Source organism: Scyliorhinus canicula, chromosome 7, assembly GCF_902713615.1.
Source record: "Scyliorhinus canicula chromosome 7, sScyCan1.1, whole genome shotgun sequence".
In the NCBI taxonomy this organism is placed as follows: Eukaryota; Metazoa; Chordata; class Chondrichthyes; order Carcharhiniformes; family Scyliorhinidae; genus Scyliorhinus; species Scyliorhinus canicula.
This window is the reverse complement of record NC_052152.1, coordinates 65,618,083-65,634,063: the sequence shown is the minus strand read 5'-3', so window position 1 is coordinate 65,634,063 and position 15,981 is coordinate 65,618,083. Positions and strand designations below refer to the sequence as shown.

The window sequence follows — 15,981 nt, the reverse complement described above, 5'->3', positions numbered from 1 at the left end:
TTCCCAACTCCATGCAGGCAGTGTGGACACTGACACAGAGCTTCACATGCACTGGCCAGCATTGCTCCGGGCCTGTCTTTCATTCAACTACTTTCTCAACCTTTTTACATCTTCATTGCAGACAGTTGGCTGTTTAGTTTCGTCGCTCGCCTCCTCTAACCACTACCTGAGCAGGAGGCGAGAACCACTCGCTGTTACTCAGATTCAGGAAGTTGCAATTGCGCCTCGTGCAACAAGTTGAAAGTGGAGTGGGCTTGGTTCCGTGATGAAGTGGACCAGAAACCCCCTAATGGCTGCCCTGTACAGCTGGTGGCTGCTAGGTAAGTTCCTGCGGACAACTGGCCCGTTCTTGTTGCCTCGTATTGTCTATATTGTGGTGTATTGTAAACAACTTACAGCCTTACCCTGTGTCTCCCCCCAATCTCTCTTAGCTGTACTGCAAGCAGCGGCCGCTGGAAGCATTACCAAGGTTGTAAATGGAACGGTCAATGGCAACATCTTCCTGGCAATTCCAGCCATGGTCATTGCTGAACAGATACACACCATAGACTGGACGCATGTGAGTCCCACCAGCCGGCACTCCATCGTTCAGTTCATACCTGAGAAGGACAGCCAGGAACCATACTGGTTCGGCGGCTACCATCTCCGGGCACAGATCTACCCAAACGGCTCTCTCTCCATCCAAAATATCATGCTGAACGACACCGGGACATATTCCTGCACCATCACAACACAGAATGGAGAAGAGTTCACCCAGGACACGATAGTGAACGTGATCGGTGAGTACACCCAGCTATTCGGTGTTCAAAGCAGGAGAAATTCAAGGACTGGCTAATTATTGCAGTCCTTGAAACGAATTTGTAAGTATTAATGTTCATTAAATAAAATAATTGGAGGGGGATCACAATGCGTCAAACTTCAGCAGTCCCTGTATATGCACACGGGAGATTACTGAGGGCGGCCTGACCTGATTTTCCTGCGATTAAATCCTGGGAGCCAAACGTTTTGACATTTTGAGATTGTTTGATGCTCAATGCTGCATCGTCATCCATACCAATCTTTACCAGAAGCTGAATGGCTCGCAAGATCAAACAAAGATCCCTGCCTCGAGAACTCGCTCCTCACATCCCAGTTTCAGAAATGCAAATGTTTCCACAGGGGAAGAGACACTCAGTTGTGTTTCTCCCTCACAACCCGCCTTCCACTGCGGCTCGGCGAGCCGGGAAGCACCGCATTTACTTCAATATCTCACCTTCCAAACTAAATGACACCTTGCATCTTGCCGCATCTCACAGCTTTTCCAGCCCACAGGTTCTCCCTGACACATTACTCATTATTACCTCGTCGATTTGTTATCACGAATCATTTTGAGGCGTATCAGTTATCACACGTACTGTCACAGTTCAATGGTATTATTAGGGAACCGATCTCAAAAAATGTCAGTGCTTTATGTTTGGGAAAGGGCGTTATTTTTGACTAGATTGAATCACAGGTTCTTGCCACCAGGATTTGCCCCCCCCCCCCCCCCCCAGCAATGCAAACAGCGGAAGGATCCCCGTGCTAAATTCAAGGCCAATACCTGTGTACCTGTGCAAACAGAAAAGATTGGTCAGAGAAATATCAGCTAGTCTGCCTTGAGATTAAAAGGAATGTGTCATTGATAAAGTGGTTAGCGTGACTCCCTTGAATGTGAGTGAGTCATTCATGTCCACCCCCAACATGTCTGGCGTTTTGAGGACCGACATCTAAAATTCTGCCCGACACCGCTGACCTAAAATTCATTTTTATTGAGTTTCCTTTTTGTTATTGCATCTCACACATTTCTCCCCCCCCCCCCCTCCCCCTCCCCCTCCCCCTCCATCCTTCTTTCATTTCCTCTTGCCTGCAAATGCATTTCATTCCTGCCATTATTTGTGTGTGTGTGTCGGGGTGTCAGGAGAGACTTGGCAGTGCTGTCTGCTGTTGTGTTCACCTTGTGCTGCTGCTGGCGGTGGAACCACCGCGCGCTAGTAGGAAAATCCCAGGCAATATCTAAAGGTTAAAGAGAGTTTCGCAACTCCTGCAAAGATGACCAATTTTTGGCGGAAAGCGGCAACCGCTTTAGGTGGCGGGGGCAGTACCTTCAGCACATTTGGTAGTTTGCTGAGGAGGGTGGGGTTCAGCCAGCTCTCCCTCCCGAGTGGCCGCCCCCTTCCTCCTCCATCCTTCCATCTGATTGAGGGCTAACCAGGCTCCGGACACTGGCGTTAATCTGGATGGTGGATATTTGAAGAATTAAGAGCAATGAAAAGGCTCTCCGAGGAAATCATGGGAATGGAAGTGATAAGAGTTTTCAACAGCACAGAAAGAGGCCCTTCGGCCCATCGTGTCTGTGCCGGCCATCAAATACAAATCTCTTCTAATCCCATTTACCTGCACTTTTGGCCCGTAGTCTTTTTTAAATGTTTCCAATTAAGGGGCAATTTAGCGTGGCCAATCCATCTACCCTGCACATCTTTGAATTGTGGGTGAGGCCCGTGTAGACACGGGGAGAATGTGCAAACACCACATGGACAGTGAGCAGGGGCCGGGATTGAACCCATGTCCTTGGCGCCATGAGAGAGCAGGAGATGCGTAGCCTTACATGGTATGGTTTTTCAAGTGCTCACAGTCTGAAGGAAAAAAATGTTTTATTGGCAATGAGAGACCCATTTTCTTCAATTCAGTCCGTCTGGCTTGCAATCTCTAACTCAATGTGGACATTTTTGGATGAAAAATTGTGTGAGGATTTGAAGTCAAATTGAATAAAAAGGCGTCATCATGTAAAGTTTTTGGATTGTTTGAGAAGTCCCAACTGATACAGTGACACCATTTTTGGAAGGGGACTATTTGTCCTTACTAGGTCAGCCTCTGTGTGACTTCAGCCCCACACCAATATGGTTGACTGGCAGCTGGTTTTCTGACAGCAGAAGACACTCAGTTGTATCAAACTGCTACAAACACAAAGTGCAACACCACCACCTTCTCCAAACAACTAAGAACGAGTAATGAATGCCAACCTTGCCAGTGACAGTAAACAAAAATAATTGGTCTCAGCAAGCCAGTGGGCAGTGTATGCATAAGAGTGGGCTTGCTCTGACCCTATCATCCATTTTGTGAGCAATTTCACCAATACCAACAAGTTCTTGCTTAATCCCTTTCCTAATTTGGAAACTGAAATCTGTTGATGATTCTACCTGGTTAACAAACTGAACATAATGGTTTTGGGGATTTTTATGTTTGTATTTTCACGGCATCCTGTTTTTGAAGTCTATAACAATTGTGTACTGCCCTCTCGCTTTTAAATCTCTTTGTTTCATAGATTTAGCGAGGGATTAGAATCATTCAAATGGATCTTCCCAGTTTTCTGCGTTAATACATCTAGGATGTTTAATTAGAAGTTGCTGATCTCTGTGCAAGATCAGTGTGAGTGGAATCAACAGAACAATCCTGTATAAGGGCAATATAGAAGTAGCATGATACTTGCGCAGAGGTTACAATTTTATTAGAAAATCCATCAACAACAAACATTATGGGTCTAGCTCATCAATTCTCTGTTAGCATCACTTAATCATAAATCCTTATTTTCATTGGTTGGCCTTGGACCTTGGGTTTGTTTGCATTATACAGTATCTGTTTTTATTCATTCACGGGGCGTGTGTTCCAATGGCTGGGCCAGCATCTATAGTCTATCATTAATTGCCTAATCTCATGGGTGAAAACCCATGCTACTGCATTTGTCTATGAGCCTCTAGGGTAAAGGTTTTTTAAACTGACTAAAGCAGTTTGTGAGATTATTGGCCTTGTTGTTGAATTAGATAATGATACTGTCAGACTTGTAAAAGTAACCAAGCATCTGCCTTTTTGCATATCTGCAAGTAAGTTTTGTATTTCACATTTATAGCTCTGACAGGGACGGTAACTTTCGTCAGTCCACATTTTGAGAATGGCAATGTTGAGGTAACCATCAGTACAAATAACATTTATGTTACTAGTCCATCTCAGTGAGTGTACTGTTTCAGAAATGTCATTGGCCTGTGGATCAGTTGCCAATCGGATAGAGTTGAACCTTGGAAAAACAGCAATCATACATAAGATCTGACCGTGGCCCAGCCAATGGGAAGTAAATAATTCCTATAGCAATAAAAAAAACATGTTGTCTGCAAGTAACACACAAAATCTCTCCATTTGCCACTAGTCGCAGCCTCTGCGAACCTCCCTGATGATTCTTAGGACTGTGTTCACCTCCGCAATTGTTTCCTCAGCCTCCACTTGCTCCCCAGTCTTCAGTTTCTCCATGGTTTCCATCTGTCAGCAAAGCTACGAGTGACCAACAAACCATCATTAAAAATACAAATTGCCTAAATGTTGTGGTATCTTATACATCTGACAGTATCCTAATTCACAAAAATGTATATCTGCAAAAAGAGACCAATCCATGTTTGTTATTAATTACACATGAGCATTTTCATTTCCAGGGGGAGTAGTGATAATAGATGAAACTGCAGACTCTAATCTAACTCATGTGAAAGCCAATGAAACCAATGGTAAGAATGCTGTTTGATGAGTAGATTGCTCTATTTTTTAAAACTAATGCATAAGTTATAAAAAAAACATAGCAAATTAAACTTATAACATCCCAAATATTATTTTAAACTTTAATGTCTATTTCTATCATTTCTGATACTCTGTTCTTTCTGCCAACTTCTAAAAGCTACACCCAACCCTTCTAAACCTCCCTCCAATCCCCTTCATTCACTCGATTGACATATATTGCGGAAGTTGTAGCCTTTTGAAGAAACTAAAAGATGTTTATCTCCTTTACCTCCTTTGTCTGATACAGAGCCCAAAGCTCATATGTGGGCGGACAGTTCTGTGGCAGATGGAACGAGTGCTGTATTGCTGAAGCTGTTTAAAGTGAATCTTTGACAGGACGTAGATAAGCAAGAATGCAAATACACAGGCCTCCATTTTTCCTGATCAAAGAATTAATTGAAGTTGCACGCAATGTAACTGGTTTTATGCAAGATTTTTGTCTGTGGTCAAAACTATTAAGATAGCATTGCCCACTAATACCTGATTATAAAAAAACTAATTGCACAATTCCTACTGTTGCAGGTACTTACCGAGTTATCGTCATCTTTAGTTACAAAATAACTGTTCAATGCCACCTGCTCTCATCAATTATGTTTGATTTACTTTTTAGATTACGTTATAGTAAATTGTGGCTTCATAGCTGCATTCTCTGGAGCAGGAGCACTGATCGTCATAGCTATTTTAACATGGGCTATTGTGAGATATTGTAAGAAAAGGTCAAGGAGGCAAGGTAAGTGGAGACAAAGTCAAAATGTGAATTAAATTATTGAGAATGCAAAAAAATGAATTCTACGCAAGTACAAATCAGGGAGCACGGGAGCACTAAGTGATTGAAAATAAGCATCAAGTAGAATCTCTTTTAACTATGTAAATAGAAAAAGTCAGCTGGTATCAGTAAAGTAAATCAAAACAGTTGGATTGTCAGAAAAAAAAGCAATTTTCTAATGGGCTTTAGTGAAGAAACCTGCAGAGTTTGCCTGGTTCATGTGAACTCCAGTAGCTCACCAACGTGCCTAACTCTTAGCTGCTCTCTAAAGTGATTAATCAAACCATTAAATTGTGTCAAAATGCTCTGCAGTTCAAGAAGAAGGTACACCTTCAATGTTAGCATTGTCAACAATACCTACATCCACAAATTAACTGAAAGAAAAACAACCAACATGTCCATAATCTCATCGATTGATCTCTATAAGGTCGCACTGTACAAATTATTTTTTAAAATGTGGATAACCAATTAAACAATTGACCTGTCAATGCAGAGTCAGAGAAAGGCTGTGAATGACAGAACAAAAATCAGGAAAATACTTAAAAGTCTTGTGCTAATTTTTACACTGATTTTCTCCCCGGTCTGCCCTATCTTCCGCAGAAGAGCTGAACGAACACCCCCTCCCATTTTTTGCAAGAACAATTTGCATTCATATAGAAAATTACTGAAAATTGCTTATTGTCATAAGTAGGCTTCAAATGAAGTTACTGTGAAAAGCCCCTAGGTGCCACATTCCGGCACCTGTTCAGGGAGGCTGGTAAGGGAATTGAACCGTGCTGCTGACCTGCCTTGGTCTGCTTTAAAAGCCAGCTATTTAGCCCAGTGTGCTAAACCAGACCCAGAGCAGTTATATGATAAGAAATAATTAGCTAAAAATAGATCCAAACCCAGAGAATTTATATTCCAATCTAGGATAGGTGAAGAAAAGCTGAATTAAAGACACGCGGTGGGATTCTCCATTCCTGACACTACGTGTTGACACCAGGGCAGGATTTGCGAACTTTGATGAAAGCAAAACTGGCATCGCACCTGGACCGATTTAGTGACCGTTGAGGGGCTAGCACCGGCACCACGTGGAACACAATCGATTCCAATGAGATATGGCGCGGGATTCGCCAGTCCCGTGATTGACACTCAAGAGGCTGACAAGCTACAGCTGCATATACACACTTCACTCCCTACAGACACTCATCCGAGTCAACAAGATGGCACTGGTTGCGCTGGAGCGTGCCCATCCTGTTGATGGGTCGGATGGGGCCAGAGAGCATCCGGGGGTGGCCTGGGGGGGGGGGAGCAACCATACGGCCTGTGGCCCAAGGTTCAGAGTAGGCAGTCAGTGGCTTACGCAGCCACATGGCTGCATTGGAGGCTGCGGCAATGTGTTACATGCCCGTCCACCCCAACCCCACAGCCCCCTCCTACCCCCTCCGGCCCTGACAGGAGCCCCCAGCCAGCAGCACAACTGTCAATAAACAATGACGATGTTAGACACTCTGCATCCAACACCCCTGCCTCAGCAGCCACAGCGCCTATTTCATAACTTTTAAAAGCACGATAGCACAGTGGTTAGCACAGTTGCTTCACAGCGCCAGGGTCTCAGGTTCGATTCCCGGCTTGGGTCACTGTCTGTGCGGAGTCTGCACGTTCGCCCCGTGTCTACGTGGGTTTCCTCCGGGTGCTCTGGTTTCCTCCCACAGTCCAAGATGTACAGGTTAGGTGGATCGGCCATACTAAATTGCCCTTTGTGTCCAAAAAAAATTAAATGGGGTTACTGGGTTACGGAGACAGGGTGGAGGTGTGGGCTTAAGTAGGCTGCTCTTTCCAAGGACCGGTGCAGATGTGATTGGTCGAATGGCCTCCTTCTGCACTGTAAATTCTATGAACCTTGCCATTCACCCCAATGGAGATGAAGAATCGCAGAGGCCCCGGAGAATCCCTGGTCAGGCTAATAATATGCTAATGGCGTTTACTATATGTGCGGAGTGGAATGCATTGATGCCGCTGTCCGGAGAATTGCGATTTGACGTGAAACCGGCGCCCTCCATGATTTTGGCATCAAAATCGATTCTCCATCCAATCACGTTTCTTGATTCAGGGGTCAGTTGAAGGAGAATCCGCCCAAGTATTTTTAGGAGGAAAGGGAGTTGGAGAGGCAAAATCACTAATTAAAACATCAAGCACCAAAGCAATAAACACAATTAAAGAGGTCACATATTAGGATTAGATGTATAAGAAAAGTTAAGTTATTGTGTACCTGATAGTTATTTTTTTTTACCAATAGAGGATAATGGTGATTACATGAATTTTTAAAATTCATTTACCGGATGTGGGCATCTCTGGTTCGGCCATCATTTATTGCCCATCCCTAGTTGCCCTTCAGAAGGTGATGGTGAGTTGCCTTCTTGAACCACTGCTGTACTTGAGGTGTAGGTACACCCACTGTGCTGTTCGGAAGGGAGTTCCAGGAGGTGAAGGAAAGGCAATATTTTTCCAAGTCAAGCTAATGAATGATTTGGAGGGGAACCTTCAGGTGGTGGGGTTCCCAGGTGTCTGCTGCTCTTGTAAATGGTAGTGGCCGTGGGTCTGGAAAGTGCTGACAAGGAACCTTGGTGAGTTACTGCAGTGAATTTTGTAGATAGTACACTCGGCAGCCACTTCAATGATTTGCATCATTGTAGGTTCAAGCAGTGATTGCCCAATATCATCTCACCGAGGATCCTTGCAACACTTTTTCACCACCCAGTAAGTCGTCTCTGATAACAGCTTTGAAAAATGGAAATTAAAAAGTTACGGATGTTTCTGAAATGTTCCATAGAAATAACATAGTTAAGAATTATCATCATACAAAAATCAGTATTGTAATTATTGTAAATGCATAGAATCCCTACAGTGCAGCCCATTCGGTCCACTGAGTCTGTGCCAATCCACCAAAAGAGCACGCTACCTAGGCCCACTTCCTCGCCCTATCCCTATAAACCTGTGCATTTATCATGGCCAATCAACCTAACCTATACACCTTTGGACACAAAGGTGCACTTTAGCATGACCAATCCACCTAAACTGCACATCCTTGAAAGTGGAAGGAAACCGGAGCACCCAGGGGAAACCCACGAGACACGGGGAGAATTTGAAAACTTCACACAGATAGTCACCCAAGAGCGGAATCAAGCCCGGGCCCCTGGAGCTGTAAGGCAGCAGTGCTAACCACTGTGCCACCCATACTAAATAATCCTGCATAAGTATTAAAGTGCTTTTGCAAATGAATAATAATATAAATAAGCATAATCATACATCAAATAATATTTTGTGTAACTTTGCAGTCACATTTTCACTGCTGTATTGTTCACAAAACTGGTTGTTGTATGGCTTTGGAAAATACAGATCATATCATAGACCACAACCACAGACATCTCGTGGACCGATAAACCACAAACATTATTGTTTGCCAATTTTTTTACATAATGCTGATTACACAGATATGTAACCTAGTGTGCATACATGGAAAGACGATAGCAATTACTTTACACGACATACAATGTAATAGACTTTAAAGGATGGCGTGCTTCATAAAAAGTCAACCCAGTAAGCAACTCATACTGAGAGTGCACAATAACTCATTCTATCAATGTCTGCACCTGTAAATGTCATGTAAACCAATGTAAAACAGCATCAGAATACATACAAATACTCCTTTTTTTGTGGTAAATACATTAGATAGGATAATTGATATATATAAGCAAAATACTGAGGATAGAACATAGAACAGTACAGCACAGAACAGGCCCTTCGGCCCTCGGTGTTGTGCCGAGCAATGATCACCCTACTTAAACCCACGTAACCCGTATACCCGGTAACCCAACAATCCCCCCATTAACCTTACACTACGGGCAATTTATCATGGCCAATCCACCTAACCCGCACATCTTTGGACTGTGGGAGGAAACCGGAGCACCCGGAGGAAACCCACGCACAAACGGGGAGGACGTGCAGACTCCACACAGACAGTGACCCAGCCGGGAATTGAACCTGGGACCACTGGAGCTGTGAAGCATTGATGCTAACCACCATGCTACTGGAAAACTGAAATAAAAGTGGAAAATGCTGGAAATATTCAGCGGGTCAGGCAGCATATGTGGAGTGAGTAACATAGTTATGTTTCAGGTTGATGGCTTTCCATCATTCATACACCTATTTGATATTCAGTGCTAATTTTAAATGATGTGTAAGCACAACGTAATTATTTACAAAGAAATAATATATTCTAAAATTTCAAGGATTGCAGTATATAATTTCAAAATCATACATATATATTCAGGCACATTGGGAGGGATCTTAACCTCAAAAGGTTGGTGGGTTGGGGTTATAGGTTAAAGTGTTAAAAATCTGAATCTGAGTCCAACCTTCTGCCAACCCGCCCATTTCTCTGCCACTCTCAGCTGTGATTCAGTTGTTCGTACTTGGTACTTAGTCAAAATGTTGTGGGTTCAAGAACCATTCCAGAATCTTTGACACAGCAAGCCAGTGCATTACTAAACAAGTGTGGCATTGTCTTTCAGACAAGCCATTAAACCAATGCCCTGCCTGATCTAACAGGTAGACATAATAGATTCCATGTCACTATATCGAAGAAGAGCAAAGGAGATTATCTGACTGAACTGGGCACTATTTATTCCAGAATTAACATCATAACATGATAACATCATTAACATATTGAATACATTCAAGAGGCGGCTAGATACAGCACTTTGGATTGGATTGGATTGGATTTGTTTATTGTCACGTGTACCGAGGTACAGTGAAAAGTATTTTTCTGCAAGCAGCTCAACAGATCATTCAGTACATGGAAGAAAAGGGAATTAAACAAAATTCAAGAAAATACATGAGAATACATCAAAGCAGGATCAGGCAATTGAGTTGGATCAGGCCATGAGCGTGATAAATGGCGGAGAAGGCTTGAAGGGCCAAATGGCCTCCTCCTGCTCCAATGTTCTATGTTTCTATCACAAAAACAGATTATCTGATCATTGCTGTGTATAAATTGGCTGCTGAGTTTCCTTCATTATAATAGTGACTATACTTCAAAAATACTCCATTTGCTGTAAAGAGTTTGAACACATCCTGTGGTTGTGAAAGGCATGATTTAATTTTTTAAAATTCATTTTCGGGATATACACTGGCTAGACCTGCATTTACTGTCCATCCCTAATTGGCCTTTGAAATGCAATCTTTCTTTTCATTTCTGGTTTCACCAGAGCCGGGATTGGGTTATGCAAGTGGCCAACTCCATCCCAGGAGACAGGTTGGCAATTTAAATATTATTATGTGCATGCGTCATATATACCCACCATTTCAAATGTAATCCTCAGTGCCCAAGATTTTCCCCATTGCCCCACCACTCTCCTTCTCTGATCCACCCCTCGACACACACTGTGGGTCTCCAATCCAATCTCCGCCTAGCCTCTGATCCCTAAGACCTCTAGACCTACCTGGTGCTGAGGCTTCCCCCTCCAGCATTCTCTGCCCTACTGAAAGCAAAGCCTGGCATCTGAGAAAGGTACCTGTCAATGTTGTCTGAGGCTGAAAAATTCCACATGTGGAAAAACCTGGACCGGTGGGTTTCCCGTGTGGGACCAGACACCCTCACTGGATTCTCCGTTCCTGAGTGTTGTTGCAAGGGCAGGATTCGTGAACTTCTACGACAGGAAAACTGGCGCCTTACCTTGACCGATTCAGCGACCGTTGAGGGGCTAGCACCGGGCCACGTGGAACACGATTGATTCCAATGAAAAACGGTGCCTGATTCACTGGGTCCATGATTGACATAAGCGAGGCTGACAAGCTGTGAATATACACACTTCACTCCCCACACACATTCATCCAGCCAACAAGGTGGCATTTGTTGCACTGGAATGCACCCATCCTGTTCGGGTGGGTGCATTCCAGTCACCATCCACATCAAGCCACGCCACCAATTTTTGAAAACACAAGTGACCCTCGCCATCAGGAATTCGCCTCGGTAGAGGCGGAGAGTCGCGGAGACCCTGGAGAATACCGGGTCAGGTCCACGAATGATATCCCAATGCCATTTACCTAACATGCGGAGTGGAACACATTGACCCCGCTGTCGAGGTACCGGAGAATTACAATTAGGCCTGAATCCGGTGCCCGCCATGATTTCGGCATCAAAACCGATGCACCGCCCAATCGCCTTTCCCGATTTTGCCATCAGCAAACGGAGAACCCCGCCCCCTCACTCCCAGCAGGTCAAAATATTAAAATCTTCTCCATTATCTGGGAAAATACAAGCCATTCTTTTCCTGTAGAGATTTCTAATGGCTACGAAGGGCTAATTGACAAGTAAATGGAAGAAAATTACATTGGCTTTGGCAATGATTTATTGACTTCAGTAGCCGTGCTGTAATATAAAAGCAGTCTGTGTGAGAGGGTGATTCTCTTGTACCTTCCTGGGCAAAATCAAATGCTGCTATCATATTTGATTACCCATACAGACCAGTGATGCAATTCATTTTTTCCCCCAGCCATTTAGAAAAATAGAAGTTCTGAAAAGAAAATTTTAATGATCATTTCAAAGCATCTATTGTTGGCAATTGTAGTTCTGTTGCTTTCATGGTATGAAATTTGTTCAATGTAGATTTCAAAGTAGCACAATTTCAGGTTATGCTATAATCTCAATGAAAATTTTAAATGCAAATGGGGAGAAAGAGGGCAAACTAGCTTTAGAGAGGCTGGTGTGACAGAACTTGATTGGAAAAATGTAATTAGAAATATTTAATTACAGCCTGTGTTGATCTTAAACCAGTATTTGTGTAATGTAGTGGACAGCTATCAACCCCAGTTACAATTGTTCATCCGGAGTTTTGCTTACGCATGCTTGGATGCTCATTTTTAATGTTAGGAGTGCACTGTGTTTAAGTAATGTCTGCATATTCTTCAAATGTAACATCGCAGTAAGTCACAGACATGCAATACTTGCTGTGAACTTTAATTGGTGTGAGAGTTCCTGCCAGACAGTTTCTCACGCCTCCAAACCTCATTGGTCTCAGGCGTCAGATCAGGAACTGACTTCCATGTTACATACCACTATTTTCATTTTGAGGCGCATCAGAAACCTTTTCATATCAAAGTGAAAGTGGTAATGCGTAGAATAGCAGGATCAAACTGAGACATTGGGCTGAATTTAAACACACAACTTAAAATAGGGAATAAAAAGGAAATCAGTATTTGTTCTCAGAGACAAAATGCATTGCTATTAAGGAGGAATGGTCAAATAAACTGATTCTGGTTCTCTACAGCAGGAAGGTAGGCTGACCATATCTACTATTACAGGGCTTCCATCATTTGAATCTAGGTCATGAATTTGGCTCTACTTAAATTGAGCAGTGGCAGCCGCTTCCTCACATGAGTGCTTCTTCTAGAAGTTGATTGCTGTTACCTTATGTCTACCAACCTGGTAGTATTACAGACTTATGTCTTCAGGAGACCAGGATCAAGTGTATGTCTATTTCCCAGGGCTCCCAGTGCACATCATCTGGAGTTTGCCTCTGGGTTTGCCATGTGCTGAGTTCATAATAATAATGGGCTGGATTCTCCGGTCGCCGACACTGAAATCGCGTTCGGAGAACAGCCGGAAAATCCAAGTTTTCGACCAAATCGGGGGCGGCACTGCTTTCGCGATGCTCCGCCCCTTCCAAAGCCAGCACGCCATGTGTTGATGGCCTCAGGACATTGCCTGAGGTCTGCCCCCCCCCCCCCCCCCCGATGCTCTGCCCCCGACTGGCCGAGTTCCCGATGACGTGGGTCACGTGCGGTCTCATCCGTCGAGAACTCGGCGCGGTGGCTGTGGACTCAGTCCAGCGCTGCCATTGTCGGGGGAGGGCCGATCCGTGGGCAGGGGGGCATTATTCGGGGCTGGGGGGGGGGGTGGTCCTGGGTGTGCAAGCCGGCCAAAGGGGGGACTATTTCACGGACCTGGGTCCGTGGGCTGCATCCGCCATGAAGCATGGCCTGGCCGTTGCAGTCCGCCGTCGTGCGAATGTGCGGCCATGAAGCCGGCAATTCTCTGGGGCGTGTCGGCAGCGACAGCCAGGTGCTCTACGCTGCCTTCCTAATAGCCACCAGCAAAACGGGGAATAGGCAGCCGTTTTGCGCCAATTCTCCTAGCGTAAATCGCCACCAGTCCCACGCCGGCGTGGGGACATAGCCTCAGAATCGGAGAATCCAGCCCCATAGCTTTACCATCAAAGGCTTTATTAGAAAGTGCCATTTTAAATGTTTTTGATCAGTTGTCCTTTTGTTTAGTAACTGGGGGTGTCTGTGCAGGATGCTTTTAAGATCACTATTGAATCATTGCAGTTTCCAAAGACCCTGTTCACCCTTTAATCTGAGAGTAGGGAAAGTTTTGGAGAAGGAGAATCAAAAACAATCACATAATAATAGGGAAAAATAAATTTAATATGAGTCTTACTGCTTTGTGCTAAAGCAATATGGCTACAAATCAATATTCTGAAGCATGTTGTCATGTGGAAAACGCACATCACACCATAAAATCCAAGTTCAGTGTGAAATTGTATGTAAACATGATTTACCCCCATTTCTTGAAGAAACATTCACCATAATTATACATTTTGTTATCTCAACAGGTAAAGGAGCCAAGGAAAAACAATCCCATAATGAAAGTGAGGACGTCTATGAAAATATGGGGAGAGTGCCGCAAGAAGTCTGAACAAAGACATGTAAAAATATAATTATGTCAGTTATGTCAAATAATGTTTTTTTTTAATCTCTTGATCGGTAAATCCTTGACACTGTCTACATTTTCCTGCTGTAAGTCTGGTGAGAATGTGTTGCAAAGCCTGCAAACTCAATCAGGACTTAGGTATGCCTAGTCTTGCCTAACATCAGAAATTCAGAGAGCCTTTGTTCAGGGTGGAGCTTCTATTCACTCCAAACGAAGGTACCAGCACTGAGAAGGTGGGCATTTCATGCACTTGTTCCCTAACCTCTGGTCTCTCAGGAACATAGCGCCTCTTTGGAAGCCAGTATTGCACGAAGATGGAAACATAGCAACTTCTTCCATAGGGGCTGCAGTGGACATATTTAAGTGTCTTTTGGGGGCAGGAAAAATAAATCTCAGGCGCCAAGGCTACATTTTCCAGCCTGATCTGGCAGCCTGAGATATACTCCTGGAGGTACCACCGCTGATTATTTGTCTGTAGCTGATGTGACTTTCTGTAATCCAGAGGTTAGCGGTGAACCAGTTCCTGGCATAATTGTCAAGAATGCAAATTGAGCAACTTTGGCACACAAATATGAAACTTGGCTTGCACTTTTATAGACAGTCCTTACCCATTTTAAGTGTTTACAAGCAGTAATATTCTTAATTAGCTACTGACAAGAATTAAATCCATTTGGTCCATCATGCATGTGTTTGGCTACAGAAAGAGTGATTCAGGGCACGATTTTCCCACTGCATTATTCCCAACGAATAGCAGGAGAGGCCAAAAATGTGTTTCGCGCCGAGTCGAGCAGAATGCACCCAACCCGCTATGCCGATGGTGATTTGGATCACACCCTCGCTGTTTGTGACCTAGATCAGCACACTTAAATGAACGATTAAAAAGGGGCTGGTTTAGCACAGGGCTAAATCGCTGGCTTTGAAAGCAAACCGAGGCAGGCCAGCAGCACGGTTCAATTCCCGTACCAGTCTTCCCGAACAGGCGCCGAATGAGGCGACTAGGGGCTTTCCACAGTAACCTCATTTGAAGCCTACTTGTGACAATAAGCGATTTTCATTTCATTTAATTTAAATATGTGTATCTGTTCGAACAGTCTCCTTGTTCCCAGTATTCACCGGATTGTTGGTGAAGATATGTATAAAAGGGGGAGGGGGGTTATGAAGGGTGGGGAGGTGAAGGAGGGGCCTGAAGGGGGGGGGAGTGAAAGGCGGGTGGCCTTAAAGGTGAGGAGGGCCCTCAGTGACCCCATAGTTGGGTATGCTCACTTGGGGAGGGGGAAGCAATGCCAATGAGGATGGATGATGAGGGGGCCGGGTCATCGATATCCCTGGGTCATGTGGGGGTGGGCGTGGTGATGTGGATGATGCAGGGAGGTTGCCCCTCCGGGACTGATGGTGGGGTATTGCCCATACCTGCAGGGGGTCACAATGTCTGTGGTCGGGGGGGGGGACCCTCCCTATCTCTGAGGAGCCGGTCTTGCCGGCACCTTTAATTCCCCAATGCAGGAAAAATTATAGTGTGGGATGATTCAGTGAGAATTTTCATAAGCTCCAAAAAAATGACTAAGTGTTGGTGAATACCGATCTGGATCATACCCAAACATTTGGCTGGAAATGAAACACACCCAAAATGGCACTTAGTCATTTTTTTGGGTGAATCGCGCCCTCACTCTTTTTCATTTCATTGTTCTCTTCCCATTTTTGTTACTCTAAGAAAATGTTCACTTTCCGTTCAAAAGCTAATATGTATCTTGTTTCTATCACAAGTAGAGAACGTCACTTTCTAACAGCCCTGCATCAAAAAATCAATGTTTCTCTTGGTGATCATCTTACTTTCTGCCCTCTA

At 44.2% G+C, this 15,981-nt stretch overlaps 1 protein-coding gene across 2 annotated transcripts; it reads left to right on the top strand.

Moving 5' to 3' along the window:
* Positions 1-246: 246 nt before the first annotated feature.
* Positions 247-14,613, top strand: LOC119968612. Of its 2 annotated transcripts, XM_038801234.1 has the most exons (5): positions 247-320; positions 432-779; positions 4,497-4,565; positions 5,225-5,344; positions 14,041-14,613. In XM_038801234.1, exons 1-5 carry the CDS (start codon positions 266-268, stop codon positions 14,121-14,123), a joined length of 675 nt encoding a protein of 224 aa, XP_038657162.1. In that variant the 5' UTR covers positions 247-265; the 3' UTR covers positions 14,124-14,613. The 2 variants fall into 2 exon arrangements, with proteins under 2 accessions (XP_038657162.1, XP_038657163.1); XM_038801235.1 differs by lacking the exon at positions 4,497-4,565.
* Positions 14,614-15,981: the final 1,368 nt, after the last annotated feature.

Excerpts from the sequence above, each read along its gene's own strand:
- LOC119968612 (XM_038801234.1), top strand. The coding sequence starts at position 266 with ATGAAGTGGACCAGAAACCCCCTAATGGCTGCCCTGTACAGCTGGTGG. Across the intron at positions 780-4,496 it reads CACGATAGTGAACGTGATCG|GGGGAGTAGTGATAATAGAT; the intron begins GTGAGTACACCC and ends TTTCATTTCCAG. Across the intron at positions 4,566-5,224 it reads GAAAGCCAATGAAACCAATG|ATTACGTTATAGTAAATTGT; the intron begins GTAAGAATGCTG and ends TTTACTTTTTAG.